General features: G+C 32.6%; 4 protein-coding genes across 4 annotated transcripts in view; 1 reads left to right on the top strand and 3 right to left on the bottom strand.

Annotated features, from left to right (window-relative positions):
* The window catches only part of LOC120347099 (exosome RNA helicase MTR4-like), a 101,398-nt gene that overhangs the window by 50,622 nt on the left and 35,596 nt on the right, over positions 1-15,180 (top strand). The gene's annotated exons all lie outside the window — the stretch shown is intronic.
* On the bottom strand, positions 357-4,984 carry LOC144429852 (uncharacterized). The gene is made up of 6 exons (XM_078118072.1): positions 4,584-4,984; positions 3,640-3,888; positions 2,902-3,165; positions 2,154-2,282; positions 1,580-1,715; positions 357-1,022 (listed from the first exon to the last, which is right to left on the bottom strand). Exons 1-6 carry the CDS (start codon positions 4,639-4,641, stop codon positions 686-688), a joined length of 1,173 nt encoding a protein of 390 aa, XP_077974198.1. The 5' UTR covers positions 4,642-4,984; the 3' UTR covers positions 357-685.
* On the bottom strand, positions 5,137-9,747 carry LOC144429853 (uncharacterized). Its single transcript, XM_078118073.1, has 6 exons — positions 9,451-9,747; positions 8,860-9,111; positions 8,203-8,466; positions 7,102-7,236; positions 6,837-6,906; positions 5,137-5,907 (listed from the first exon to the last, which is right to left on the bottom strand). Exons 1-6 carry the CDS (start codon positions 9,500-9,502, stop codon positions 5,571-5,573), a joined length of 1,110 nt encoding a protein of 369 aa, XP_077974199.1. The 5' UTR covers positions 9,503-9,747; the 3' UTR covers positions 5,137-5,570.
* LOC144429959 (uncharacterized) lies at positions 10,132-14,667 on the bottom strand. Its single transcript, XM_078118209.1, has 6 exons — positions 14,522-14,667; positions 13,876-14,124; positions 12,674-12,934; positions 11,926-12,054; positions 11,352-11,487; positions 10,132-10,809 (listed from the first exon to the last, which is right to left on the bottom strand). Exons 1-6 carry the CDS (start codon positions 14,571-14,573, stop codon positions 10,473-10,475), a joined length of 1,164 nt encoding a protein of 387 aa, XP_077974335.1. The 5' UTR covers positions 14,574-14,667; the 3' UTR covers positions 10,132-10,472.

Genomic DNA, 15,180 nt, shown 5'->3' with positions numbered 1-15,180 from the left:
ACCTACCGGTATGTACAATTTACCTTAGCAGTGTTATTTCAACACTGCTTTCATGAGTTCTGTGAATTATTGTTTGCCATGATCCTAATTACAATATTGTGTCTTTTTACTGACCAATCTTCCTCAGGGATTTAGATTGAAAATAGGTTGCCAAGGGTCTGTTTCTAGATCACTCATGACCTTCTAATTGACTTGTTTTTTTAAATTAACTACCTTGTCTGATTTAGTGCAATCATTTATTAGTATCCACTGCAAAGTAGTCAAAAAATTAGAAATGATAATATGTAAAAGGGAAAATAGAAAATAGAATGAAAAAGCCATTCGGAATTGAACAATCAAACATAAATTTGTGAATATTGATAATGTAACCGTTGCTTTGTATAGCTCTTTTAATGAGGCTGAGCATAAATTTTTCGAATAGCATCATTATTTCATAAAACATTTTTTTTGTGATTGCTCTTTTTAGAGGTTATTCATACAGAAATCACTCTTTATCTGCATTCTTCAACCTAATACTTGAATTAATTAGTGGGTTGATGTTCATCTCTTATACTGAGATATTCAACTTTATAAGCTAAGCCTAAACACTAATCACTAGGCTCTCATGCTCAAGAAAGAACCAATGAATATAGTCAAAAAAGTTAGTTGTTAAAGTCAAATTTGTCTCTATTCAAATCATAGTATATTATTTCTTATCTTTGTTCACCACTGCATATATGCTTGATGATTCATCTTCAAGGGTGACAATGTCATCGTTACCCTCAGTCACCACATTCTTGTCTTCTGTTTTTTCTTTCTTCTGAACGACTGCATATAAACATGGATCATCTGTCTTCGTCGTTTCGTCATTAGTATCTGGAGTTGTGTCGTATATTTCATTGATGATTGTTTCTGGTCCTTGTTGATCATTGAGTGATGTTCCATAGATGGCGTTCTCAACAATTTCTTTCTCGGATCTTTCTTCAAGTCTATTTTCTTGCTCTATGGTATTGGAAATCTTCTTGTCGTCACTCTGGCAGTATCTGTTGTAAAAAAGCTTCTCTGTGGCTAAATCTTTCAAAAAAATGTACATGCAGGATGTAAGAATTTGGATAGGCGATGACGAATCGGAAGATTCTAGTTTTTTTTTAAATGTAGCATTTCCTCACAAATCAGTGACTGATTTTATAGAGCCTTGCTTAGAACAACAGTCACAAAAACGCTGTATAAAATTACTTCTGCAACAAAGATGTGAAAATGTTGTATAATAATACTTTTTTAACATATTCATCTTTAAATAAGTTTCCTCACTCTTGGTCGAGTGCTGGTAGCCTTCTAAAAACTTATATAAAAATATAGCCCATATTTGCGATACCCTTTCGTTTCCAGAATGTAAGATATCGATATTTGTGAATTTTATTAGCCTTTTTTTTTAGTTTTTATCCTTGACACTTGATAATAGCATTTCACTCATTACGCATATTCCTAACACATTAATTATAATATGTTTCAAATGTAACTACCCTATACTAAAGATTATTCCTTTATAAGATTTATGAAAATTTCAAATCATGGTATAATCAAAAAAAATCCACAGTACCTTTTAATCAATAGCCAAGATATCAATATAATGAGCAATCCCAATGCAGAAGCAGCAATGATGATGATCGTTGTTGGAGTGAAAATTTGCTCTTGGTTCTTAGCACTTGTTGATGAAATCTGACTGGTGGAATTTCCTTTTAAAATTAAAATAGGGTGGATGCTGAAAAAAATTTCATAAATTCCAAAATTTGGAATTCAGATGAAGATATAGGTAGAATTGAAACGATATCCCACAAATAAACCTTCAAAACGCTACACGAGCCTAGACTTTGAATTAAGACACTTATCCAAAGTGCCTGGGCGACATTTTGAGCATCTATTAATGTAATATAACATATGCCATAACATATAAACTTTGTAATAGTTAATCTTTGTAAAAACAAACAGCTGTTTGACAAATTCTGTTTTTCTAACGACCACCCTGGAGTTGTGTGATACAATACATCATGAGCGTTCCATTAAAGAATTCTTAAAACATTAAAACTAAAGATACTTTGTTCTACTTTTTCAAGTCTTAATTCAACCATGCGCCCTGACTAGGTTAATTATTTTAAGTCTTCACTATAGCTTACTATCGGTGTTGCTTTTGTTGCTGATGTAATCTCCTCTCATGGTTGTCTCAATATATATATCTGTAGATAGTGACAGATTTATTCTTGTTGAATTACCTCTAGCTGTCTCCTCAATATATGTTGTTGTCTCTAAGAATTATGCGTTTTAAAATATTTTTCGAGATCGCAGTATGCTGGATTTGTTCTTTTAATTTATTGAATAATATTCCATGTTTTTAAAGAACATACAATAGCCGTACTTCCTCACAAATTGAATTCCAGTGTCAAAAGGAAATTATGATAAGTACATATTGGGAAACATTATGTGTTTGTTTCTTTTAAAAGTCTTGAAAAATTAAAATTATTCCTGTGGATAAAAAAATTGGAGTCAATATCAATCCAGTCCCAAGATAACATGATGTATCCAAAGCTCCTGCACCTCACCACAACATATGAATGCTGGATAAGCTAAAGTGCCTTTACTCCTACAGTTTTTTATGAACTATTCAACAGAATATTTATATGAAATATTTTTAATATTCTAAATGCAATACAAATATAGGCCTGTTATATCCGTTATAACATCTCAAAATTTGTTTACTCACATATTCCATAAAATCTACCAATTCCATAACAAAGCCAGGTCAACCCTATTAATATTATCACCTATTAAATTCCGGTTAGTCCTATTTTATTAAACATTTTTTATTTGTGTCAATTTAAGGAATTAACATTAATTTAGTAGCCATCTGAAGTGTATATGGCTCACTTGCTGCTGGTGTAGTTGTTGGAGATCTGCAATCTATCACAAGGTATTGTACTGTGAAATATTTTGTGTAACCAGCAACATTTCTTGCATTGTATTGTATCTTGTATGGGCTTTCTCCAGCTTTATTCCATGGAATGATTGAATCACAGGTGTGATTTGCAACTGGAATTTTTTCTCTGATTTTGTTGATGTTGCAAATGCTTGGTGCAGTTGCAAATGCAAGACAGAAGTTGCTTGGAAATTCACATTTGTATTCGCTAGTGCCTGCAATGAGTATATATAAATATTTTAAAATACGTAAATATGTATGGGTTTGACAACTTTACAATTGCCTTACAATAGTGAGTAAATGGTAATTAAGTCACTAACTTATCTGGGTACGAGGTTGTAACGGGATTTAGTTGCAAAGTGATTGTTGAAACTTGAACAATTTGACGAGTATTATTTTTTGAGAACAAATAATTTTATTTATTCTACTCTTGCCGAAGCAGAAGCTAATGTTTCTATTGAATGCTTTTGGTGCCAATTACTTCAGAAGTGGTATGAAAGATACTTTATCAATGCTTTGCTTTGGTCTTGTGTGTCTTTCCTTAGGATAACACGTGATATCAATCTGGTTTCTTTAGGGTCACCTACTTATCTTTTATTCTATTGTGCCGATAGATGCTTTATCTAGAATGTTGAAACTATTCCAAGTATTCAAGAACCTTGATGAAGACAAACTCAAGTAAAACTTACTGGGGAATCTGATTTCTCCAGAACATTCTTCTGAACTGCTACTTGTGGTCTCTATTGGCAGTGAAACGTTCTGTAACAACAGAACAACTGCAGTTTCATGAACTGCGTCCATACTTTTTGGTATTGTCCAATCACACTGACAGTTATATCCAATACTTAGTTCATATGTGATATTCTTGCTCTCTGTTCTAAGTTTTGTAGTTGGACAATCAGTGCATCGTCCTGCTTTATTCAGATTGAAGCTGAGTGCTATAAAAACATTTACAATACCATTTAAAAATCCTCAAATTTTCTTACAGGCATATATTGCCAAACATGCCCTTATAAGTAAGATATTTTCATTCTCTCTATTTTATTACAGGATTTTGTATTGCATTTAGGCGAGCAGTGCATTTTACTGCTTCACTATCATTTGTTCCACAACCCGTGAATACATGTATGTTTGCCTGAAAACACTTCAGTATCATTAATGTTAATTTACATTTCTTGTTTAATTTTTTTAAGAATATTTGCTCAAAGTGCATCAAGCAGTGCATTTTACTGCTTCACTATCATTTGTTCCACAACCCGTGAATACATGTATGTTTGCCTGAAAACACTTCAGTATCATTGATGTTAATTTACATTTCTTGTTTAATTTTTTTAAGAATATTTGCTCAAAGCAAGATCACGAAAAACTCACTCGAAAATTAAAAAAAATTATCCCTGAGCAAAGCTAGGAGCTCTATTAAGAAATAAAATTGATTATTGCATAATTGAATTCTAATTAAAATTATTTATAGTACTAAACTATAGGTTTAAGTTGTGTTGTCAGTAATCACAAGTTCTTTTATACAATAATTTCAAGCAGTAGTAATGAACCATCATTATTGACAATACTTCTTACTTAATCCCAGAGTAAATTTTGTATAAAAAATTTGAAATATTGAGTTAAAAATACTTACAGAATAATAATATCCAAAATAAAACTTTATCGAGCACAGGTAATTTTTTTATTTCCATTTTCAGTGTTAAACACAACAATTACTTATCAAAATCCTTTTGAAGTTCCAACTAGTTCGAATAATTTGATTCTTTGAAAAAAATCTGCTGCATCTCAGTGCTCTGCCACTGACAAACTGGAGATTCCAATCTCTTCCAGTGCTTTTGTATCCGTTCACAGCATCGTGAGCATTTACGTCATTGTCTTTGGATAAAACGTGGGCGCAAAATAATCACAGTCTGTAGTCTGTACATCCTGGCTCAAATAGACGTACAATTTACCTTAGCAGTGTTATTTCAACACTGTTTTCATTAGTTAAGTGAATTATTGTTTGCGAGGGTTCTAATTACGATTATGGGGCCTTTTTACTGACCAAATCTTCCTCAGGGATTTAGATTGAAAATAGGTTGTCAAGTGTCTGTTTCTAAATCACTTATGGCCTTCAAATTGATTTGGTTTTTTGAATTAATTACTTGGTCTGATTTATTGCAATCATTTATTAGTATCCACTGGAAAGTAATCAATAAATAAGAAATGATAATACATAAAAGGTAAAATAAAAAATAGAATGAAAAAGCCAATCTGAATTGAACAATCAAACATAAATTTGTGAATATTAATAATGTAACCTTTGCTTTGTATAGCTCTTTCATATGAAGCTAAACATAAAATTTATCGTATAGCATCATTGTTTCATGAAACATTTTTTTGTGCTTTTTTCAGAGGTTATTCATACAAAAATCACCTTATAAGGCACTCTTAAAATCGACTAATACTGGAATTGATTAGTTGGTTGATGTTCATCTCTTATACTTAAATATTCAACTTTATAAGCCTGAACACCAGTCACTAGGCTGTCATGCTCATGAAAGAGCCAATGAATATAGTCACAAAAGTTAGATATATAAGTTAATAATGTCAAATTTGTCTTTACTTGAAGAATAGTAAATTATTTTTTATCTTTGTTCACCACTGCATATATGCTCGATGATTCATCTTCAACTGTGACAATGTCATCGTTACCCTCAGTCACCACATTCTTGTCTTCTGTTTTTTCTTTCTTCTGAACGACTGCATATAAACATGGCTCATCTGTCTTTGTTGTTTCGTCATTCATATCTGGAGTTGTGTCGTATATTTCATTGATGATTGTTTCTGGTCCTTGTTGATTATTGAGTGATGTTCCATAGATGGCATTCTCAACAATTTCTTTCTCCGATCTTTCTTCAAGTCCATTATCTTGCTCCATGATTTTGGAAACCTTTTTGTCGCTACTTATGCAGTATCTGTTGTAAAAAAGCACCTCTGTGGCTAAAATTTTCAAAACAAACATAAAGGATGTAAGAAATTGCACAAGCAATGCCTGATCCCAAAGATTTTGGTTATTTCAAAATATAGAAGCTCCTTGCATACCAGTGGCTGCCTACACAGAACCTTGTTTGGAGTGGAAGGGGAAGTAGAGTGAAAAACGGCATATAAACATAATTTTGTAACCTAACGTATAAAGCTACTGATTCATTTTTAGGTAAGTTTATTACTTTCAAGTGACTGCAGGTGACCTTCTAAATACATGAAAAAAAATGGCCAATTAAAATTTTAGTGTCAAAATTCCTGTCCCAGATTGAAGATTGAAATATAACGGTGGTTTTAATTTTATACTATGCAATTCAAAATCCTGCTGCACACTAACACAAATGTATCAGACTTCCTCAGACAAGCAGTTTACAACAATATTATTGTTGTTAACTGGTGTCTGAGAAAGTCTGATTTTGGTCAGATGAAACCTTACAGAAATACTTTTGTGTGATAGTATGGTATTTTTATTCCAGCTACAGCATCCTTGAATTATACGCACACGGATCCACTAGCGCAAAGGTATCGAGAAAGAATTGGAAGTTAGTCTCGCGCAACCTCTACTGATAGTTTTAATTTTATAGTAGCCTTCTCAAAGTTTCAAGCATATGCGCCATACAGGAAATTATGCTATCTTGACTGTAATATTGTTTTGGGCCTAAATTTTGCAAACCCGCATGCTAATAGTACCAGTAATTATTTTTTATATCCACATTTACTGCCAAGTAAATTTCCAAATATTAGTACCGGTATATTCCCAACAGATTCATTACAATACTTCTCAATGTAGCTACAAGACCTATTCTGGTATAAGATTTATAAAAATTTTGATTCATGAGACAATCAAAAAACTTCACTTTACCTTTTAATCATTATCACAGACATGAGTATAATGAGAAATCCTGATGCAGAAACTGCGATGATGATAATTGCTGTTGAGGAAAGAATTTGCTCTGGGTTATCACTTTTTGATGAAATCTGACTGGTAGAAATTCTTTTTAAAATCAAATATTAATATATTCATTTCTTATAGAATTGCTAAAACATTTAAACTAGAGAGTCTATTCTATTTGGCCAATCATGATTGCTGACTTTTAAAGCATATTTAAGTCTTTACTATAGCTTACCATCAGTGTTGCTTTTGTTGTTGTTGTTGATATCACTTCCTCTCATGGTTGTCTCATTATATATATCTGTAGATAGTGACAGATTCATTGATGTTGAATTACCTCTAGCTGTCTCCTCATCATATGTTGTTGTCTCTAGGAATTGTAGGTTTTAAAATATTTTTTGGTATCACAGCATGCCGAGTTTGTTTTTTTTATTTTTTTATTGATTTTTCATGTCTATAAAGAACATACAATAGCTATACTTTATCTCTTTACAAATTAAATTTCAATGTCAAAATATATTTTATAAGTACATTTTGGGGACATTATTTGTTTGTTACTTATAAAAGTCAATACAATGAATCCTTAATGATTTTTGTAATATTAGAGTCCAGCAACTATAAATTATTTCTGTGGATTTAAAATATAGAGTCAATATCATTCAACTCAAGATAGCATAATTTATTCAAAGGCCTAACACCACAACATATGAAAGTGGGATAAGCTAAATGTGAAGTGCTTTTTCCTCTACATTTTGTTGGGATCTATTTATTTACATGAAATATTTTTAATATTCCAAACTGAATACAAATATATCCATCATATCCATTATTACAGTAGTCCCGACTGGGGTCCCGTGGCCCACCAAAGTGGCCACAGAGCAGTTGCAGGGGGGCCACTATGCCAGGAGCAAAACTGATTTTATTTTTGCTTGAAAACTCTTGTTCTTCCTAGTTTCATTGCTTGATAAGGTTATTTCACACTGTGTTTTCTTTCTCATTATTGAGCATGAATTGTTTGAACATAATGGGATTCAGATCTACCAATCAACTAACACTATGAATACCACTGGAATGATAATCATGATGGCCATGAATGCTGAAGCCTCCGGAATGGGTACACGAGATATAGAAGTTCGGGAACCATTGCATTACAATATCTCACAATTACTAGTTTTAGTACCCATTTCACAAAATCTACCATTTCCAGAACAACGTCAGGTCAAGCGTATTAATATTATCTACTTTTGAGTTATGTCTTTTTTTAATGAACATTTTATTTTTTCGATTTAAGGACTGAACATTTATTTAGTAGTTATCTGAAATGTATATGACTAACTTGCTTCTGGTGTAGTTGTTGAAAATCTGCAATCTATTACAAGATATTGTAGTGTGAATTGTTTTGTGTAACCAGCAACGTTTTTTGCGTAATATTGTATCTTGTATGGGCCTTCCCCTTCTTTATTCCATGGAATGATTGATTCACACGTGTGATTTGCAACTGGAATTTTCTCTCTGATTTTGTTGATGTTGCAAATGGTTGATGCAGTTGCTAATGCAAGACAGTAGTTGCTTGGAAATTCACATTTGTGTGTCGTTGTGCCTGAACATAGTATATAGTTAATGCTGAATACAGGAGAGATGCTCTGTTCTGTCAATAATTGATAGTTGAGTCATAAGTCTGACTTACTCTGCGACTAAATTTAATGGACAAATTGGGTTGATTTCTTAATGATTGAAACTTCAAATTAAATGATTAAAACTTCAATTACCGTATATGCGAAAACAATTAATTTTTGTAATTCTCTCATGATAGGTTTATAAGATTGCACCTGTTTCTTGGTAAAAGCTATTATTTTGGTGTCTGACTTTCGACAACCTTCCAGAAAATATCAAAACTTTGTTTGCACATGGTTCTAGTTCATGAGTTCCCAACCATACGATAATACTTTTGTTTTTATTTATGCATTCATATTTTCATCAGCTCAACACTTACTTGGGAATCTGATTTTTCCGGAACAATCTTCTGTACTTTCAGTATCAGTTGTCATCGGCAATGTAACATTTTGTAACAACAGAACAACTGCAGTATCATGATCCGTCTGCATACTTGTTGGTATTGTCCAATCACAGTTGCAGCTGTACTCATTATTTGGTCCATAATATGCCAAACTCTCGCTCTCTGTTGCAAGTATCACTTTTGGGCAACTAGTGCATGGTGCTGAAACACTGTAATTTGTGCCATAACCTTTAAATAAATAAATTTGCCTGAAAACACTTTAATATGATTGGTGTTTATATTTATTTCAAAGTTTTCTTTTATAATTTTTTGAAGTGGTACATTTGCTCAAAGCAAGATCATAAAAAACATTTTCAGAAATTAAAAAGAATGATTCCTGATCGAAGTACTGTAACTAGTACTGAACTATAGAATGAAAGTTGTGTTGTCGTTAACCCCAAGTTTTTTTATACAATAATTTCAAGCAGAAGTCGTAATGAATCATCATCATTGTTGACGATACTTCTCAGTTGATCCCAGAGTAAAATATTGGAAAAAGATTCAAAATATTTAATAAAAAATACTTACAAAATAATAGAATCCAGAATAATGCCTTATTGATCACAGGTAATGCTTTCATTTCCAGTGTTAAACACAATAAGGACTTATCAAAATCCGTTCAAAATCTAACCAGTTCTGATAGTCTGATACCTTGATGCTTTGAAAAAATCTGCTGCATCTCAGTACTCTGCCACAGACAAACTGAAGATACCAATCTCTCCCAGTGCTTTTGTATGCCTTCACAGAATGGTGAGCATTTACGTCATTGTCATTTGATAAAAGATGTTGCGTTCCTATATGAGAATTCTCTATAGCATAGAACGTGGGCGCGAAATAATCACAACCTGTGCATCCTGGCTAGAACCTATGTACAATTTACCTTAGCAGTGTTATTTCAACACTGTTTTCATGAGTTCTGTGAATTATTGTTTGCCAGAGTTCTAATTACAATATTGTGCCTTTTACTGACCAAATCTTCCTCAGGGACTTAGATTGAAAATAGGTTGCCAAGTGTCTGTTTCTAGATCACTCATGACCTTCAAATTGATTTTGTTTTTCGAATTAAATACATGGCCTGATTTAGTTCAATTGTTTATTAGTATCCACTGCAAAGTAATCAAAAAATTAGAAATGGTAATATATAAAGGGAAAATAAAAATATAATGAAAAAGTCTAAATGGAACAATCAAACATAAATTTGTGAATATTATTAATGTAACCTTCGCTTTGTATAGCTCTTTCACATGAGACTAAGCATAAGATTTTTTCATATAGCATCATCGTTTCATAAAACATTTTTTTATTTTTGTGATTGCCCATTTTAGAGATTTTTTATACGAAAATCACTTTATACGGCATTCTTCAAAGCGACTAATACTTGAATTGATTAGTTGGTTGATGTTCATCTCTTATACACAGATATTCAACTTTATAAGCCTGGAGACCAGTCACTAGGCTGTCATGCTCATGAAATGCCAATGAATATTATCACAAAAGTGAGATAAATAAGTTAATAAAGTCAAATTTGCCTTTACTTAAAGTATAGTATATTATTTCTTATCTTTGTTCACCACTGCATATATGCTTGATGATTCATCTTCAATGGTGACAATGTCATCGTTACCCTCAGTCACCACATTCTTGTCTTCTGTTTTTTCTTTCTTCTGAACGACTGCATATAAACATGGATCATCTGTCTTTGTTGTTTCGTCATTAGTATCTGGAGTTGTGTCGTATATTTGATTGATGATTGTTTCTGGTCCTTGTTGATCATTGAGTGATGTTCCGTAGATGGCGTTCTCAACGATTTCTTTCTCAGATCTTTCTTCAAGTCCATTTTCTTGCTCCATGGTTTTGGAAACCTTTTTGTCGTCACTTCTGCAGTATCTGTTGTAAAAAAGCAATCTCTGTGGCTAAATCTTTCAAAAAAATGTACAAACATCCAGGATGTGAGAATTCAGAAAGGCGATGGCCGATGGCGAATCGAAAGATTCCAGTGTTTTCAAAATATAGTATTTACTCACAAATCATTGACTGATTTTATAGAGCCTTGCTTAGAGCAACAGTCACAAAAACGCTGTATAAAATTACTTCTGCAACAAAGATGGGAAAATGTTGCATAATAATAATTTTGTAACTCTTAAGTCGAGTGCTGGTAGCCTTCCAAAAACTTAAAAAATATACCCCATATTAGTGATATCCTTTTGTTTCCAGAATGTAGTATAACAGCATTTTTAAATTTTCATTTCAAGCTTCAAGCACTATGCAACATATAAAAGATCAGGTTATTTTTCTCATAATGCTACTCATTATACATATTCTTAACATATTGATTATAATGTTTTCAATGTAACTACCCTATACTAAAGTTTATTCTGTAATATGAGATTCATTTCAAATCATGGTTTAATCAAAAAATCTCACTTTACCTTTTAATCAGTATTCCGGATATGAGTATAATGAGCAGTCCTGATACAGAAGCAGCAATGATGATGATTGTTGTTGGAGTGAAAATTTGCTCTTGGTTCTTAGCACTTGTTGATGAAATCTGACTGGTGGAATTTCCTTTTAAAATTAAAACAGGGTGGATGCTAAAAAAATTTTCATAAGTTCCAAAATTTGGAATTCAGATGAAGGTATAGGTAGAATTGAAACAATATCCCACAAATTAACCTTCAAAACGCTACACGAGCCTAGACTTTGAATTAAGACACTTCTCCAAAGTGCCTGGGCGACATTTTGAGCATCTATGAATGTAATATAACATATGCCATAACATATAAACTTTGTAATAGTTAATCTTTGTAAAAACAAACAGCTGTTTGACAAATTCTGTTTTTCTAACGACCACCCTGGAGTTGTGTGATACAATACATCATGAGCAGTCCATTATAGAATTCTTAAAACATTAAAACTAAAGATAATTTGTTCTACTTTTTCAAGTCTTAATTCAACCATGCGCCCTGACTAGGTTAATTATTTCAAGTCTTCACTATAGCTTACTATTGGTGTTGCTTTTGTTGCTGATTTCATCTCCTCTCATGGTTGTCTCAATATATATATCTGTAGATAGTGACAGATTTATTCTTGTTGAATTACCTCTAGCTGTCTCCTCAATATATGTTGTTGTCTCTAAGAATTATGCGTTTTAAAATATTTTTGGAGATCGCAGTATGCTGGATTTGTTCTTTTAATTTATTAAATAATATTCTATGTTTTTAAAGAACATACAATGGCCGTACTTCCTCACAAATTGAATTCCAGTGTCAAAAGGAAATTATGATAAGTACATATTGGGAAACATTATGTGTTTGTTTCTTTTAAAAGTCTCGAAAAATTAAAATTATTTCTGTGGATAAAAAAATTGGAGTCAATATCAATCCAGTCCCAAGATAACATGATGTATCCAAAGCTCCTGCACCTCACCACAACATATGAAAGCTGGATAAGCTAAAGTGCCTTTCCTGCTACAGTTTTTTATGAACTATTCAACAGAATATTTATACGAAATATTTTTAATATTCTAAATGCAATACAAATATAGGCCCGTTATATCCGTTATAACATCTCAAAATTTGTTTACTCACATATTCCATAAAATCTACCAATTCCATAACAAAGCCAGGTCAACCCTATTAATATTATCACCTATTAAATTCCGGTTAGTCCTATTTTATTAAACATTTTTTATTTGTGTCAATTGAAGGAATTAACATTAATTTAGTAGCCATCTGAAGTGTATATGGCTCACTCGCTTCTGGTGTGGTTGTTGATCTGCAATCTATTACAAGATATCGTATTGTGAAGTATTTTGTGTAACCGTCAAAGTTTTTTGCATTGTATTGTATCCTGTATGGGCTTCCTCCAGCTCTATTCCATGGAATGATTGAATCACAGGTGTGATTTGCAACTGGAATTACCTCTTTCATTTTGTTGATGTTGCAAATGGTTGATGTAGTTGCAAATACAAGACAGTAGTTGCTTGGAAATTCACATTTGTGTGAATAAGTACCTGTATAAAATATTTTGATATTGCTGAACACATTGTATATGTCAAAATCTGAGAGATGCTCTGTTCACTCAATAACCGATTCTGTTTTAGTTACTCATTAGGGCTATGAATTGATTTAGTGGCGGCGGCGGTATTGCGCATCATGCTAAGCGTTAGCATTATCCTGCTTGGGTTCGCAGGTTTGAAACTCTCATGATTAGGCCTTTTTATCAGCTTTTCTTATTCCCTGGATAAATATGAAAATCAAATCCTATATTGGAGTTCTCATAATAAATGGTAATACTTCAATATTGTGTCTAGTCTTATTTTATAGAAAACAGAATTTCTTCAATGTTCACTCATTTTGACAACTGACTTTGCAAACTTTCTAAAACAGGTCAAGATGTTGGTTGAACTAAGCCAGGGGGGTCCAAACCCAGGCCCGCGGGCCACATGTGGCCCTCCGCTTCATTATCTGTGACCTGCGTCGCATTTCATTCATTATCTGTGACCTGCGTTACTGGATATGGGAGCGAAAATATCACAATGCTTGTTTAATATGTCTGCAAGTTGTGTTGGTGGCAATATAAAACGGCATTTTCTCCTTATGACACTTTCTCCGTTATGAAAAGTTTGAAGTTTTACACTGAATATATATACAGTATATAGTAAGATTTTTGCATGTTTCAGTTAGTTTTTTGGTGGTTTTTGCGTTTTTTTGCTTGATAAATGACAAATAATGATCAATGTGTTTGAACAATAAAAGTGTTTGTTTTGTATTGCACTGCTTACCTATTCTTGGCATTATTGTGGCCCGCGAACAATACAAAAATAATAGTGTGACCCGCGAGGCCGACAACCTTGGACCACCCTGAACTAAGCTATGGTTTATGGCTCCCCTAGCATAGTATTTTTTCTGTTTTCATGACCGGGATTCAGATTTTTATAAGCCTGACACTTACTTGGAAATCTGATTTCTCCACTGCAGTCTCTCTGTCCTCTGCTAGGTGTTGTCATTGGAAATGAAACATTTTGTAACAACAGAACAACTGCAGTTCCTTGATCTGTCTCCATGCTTGTTGGTACTATCCAATCACAGTTGCAGTTGTGTTCATTAGTTGGTCCATATGTGATATTTATGCTCTTTGTTCCAAGTTGTGTATTTTCACAATCACATTTTCCAGCTGCTTCACTATATTTACTTCCACAACCTGTAAATAAATATGTTTGCCTGATAACACTCAACTATCATCAATGTTTATTTTTAATTTACTTATAATGTATAATCATTTTTTTGAGCAAGATCATGAAAATTCACTCAGAAATTAAAGAGAATAATCCCTGAGCGAAACTATGGACAGCTGCCATAGTGCCAAGGACTACTGACTCTATTAAAAAATAAAATTATTCACAGTTGAATTCTAAATTAATTTTTTTGTAGTACTAAACTATAGGTTAAAAATTGTGTTGCCAGTAACCCCAAGTTTTTTTATACAAATATTTCAAGATGAAGTCGTAATTAACCATCACTGTTGACAATACTTCTCACTTAATCCCTGAGTAAAATTTTGAATGAAGAAAACAGAAAATTGAATTAAAAATACTTACAAAATAATAGAATCCAAAATACCGCCTCATTGATCACAGGTAATTCTTTCATTCCTAGTGTTAAACACAACAATTACTTTTTTAAATCTTTTAAGTCTAACCAGTTCTGATAGACTGGTACTCAGATTTTTTTCAAAAATATCAGCTGCAACTCATTGCTCTGCCGCAGACAAACTGAAGATTCTCATCTCTCCCAATGCTTTTGTATGCGTTCAAAGCATGCTGAGCATCTACGTCATTGTCTTTCGATAAAGCGTGTTGCGTTGCTATATGAGAATTCTCTATAACATAGAACGTGGGCGCGAAATAATCACAATCTTAGCATCCTGGCTAGAACCTGTGTACAGTTTACCTTAGCAGTTCCAAGTGTTATTCTATCAATGTCTTCACTGAATTATTCATCAGGGCTCTGAGTGCTGTACTGTTCCTTTGTATTGCTCCTATTTGACCATACTCCTATTGGGGATTCAGTTTGAAAATAGATGCACATATTTTTATCTCAATAACTCATTTTGTTTTGTACTGACATTTTTTATAAAATATGTGATTTTTTTTTGTGTATGTATTTAGCATCCAAAGCAAAGACAAAATGCAAATATCTTCTGGAAGCCATTGGTTATTGCTTGGTTGTATTTATATAAAACAATTAGAGTTTTGAA

The sequence above is a fragment of the Styela clava genome, chromosome 11, assembly GCF_964204865.1.
Source record: "Styela clava chromosome 11, kaStyClav1.hap1.2, whole genome shotgun sequence".
Classification (NCBI taxonomy): Eukaryota; Metazoa; Chordata; class Ascidiacea; order Stolidobranchia; family Styelidae; genus Styela; species Styela clava.
This window is presented reverse-complemented; position numbering and strand designations above follow the sequence as displayed.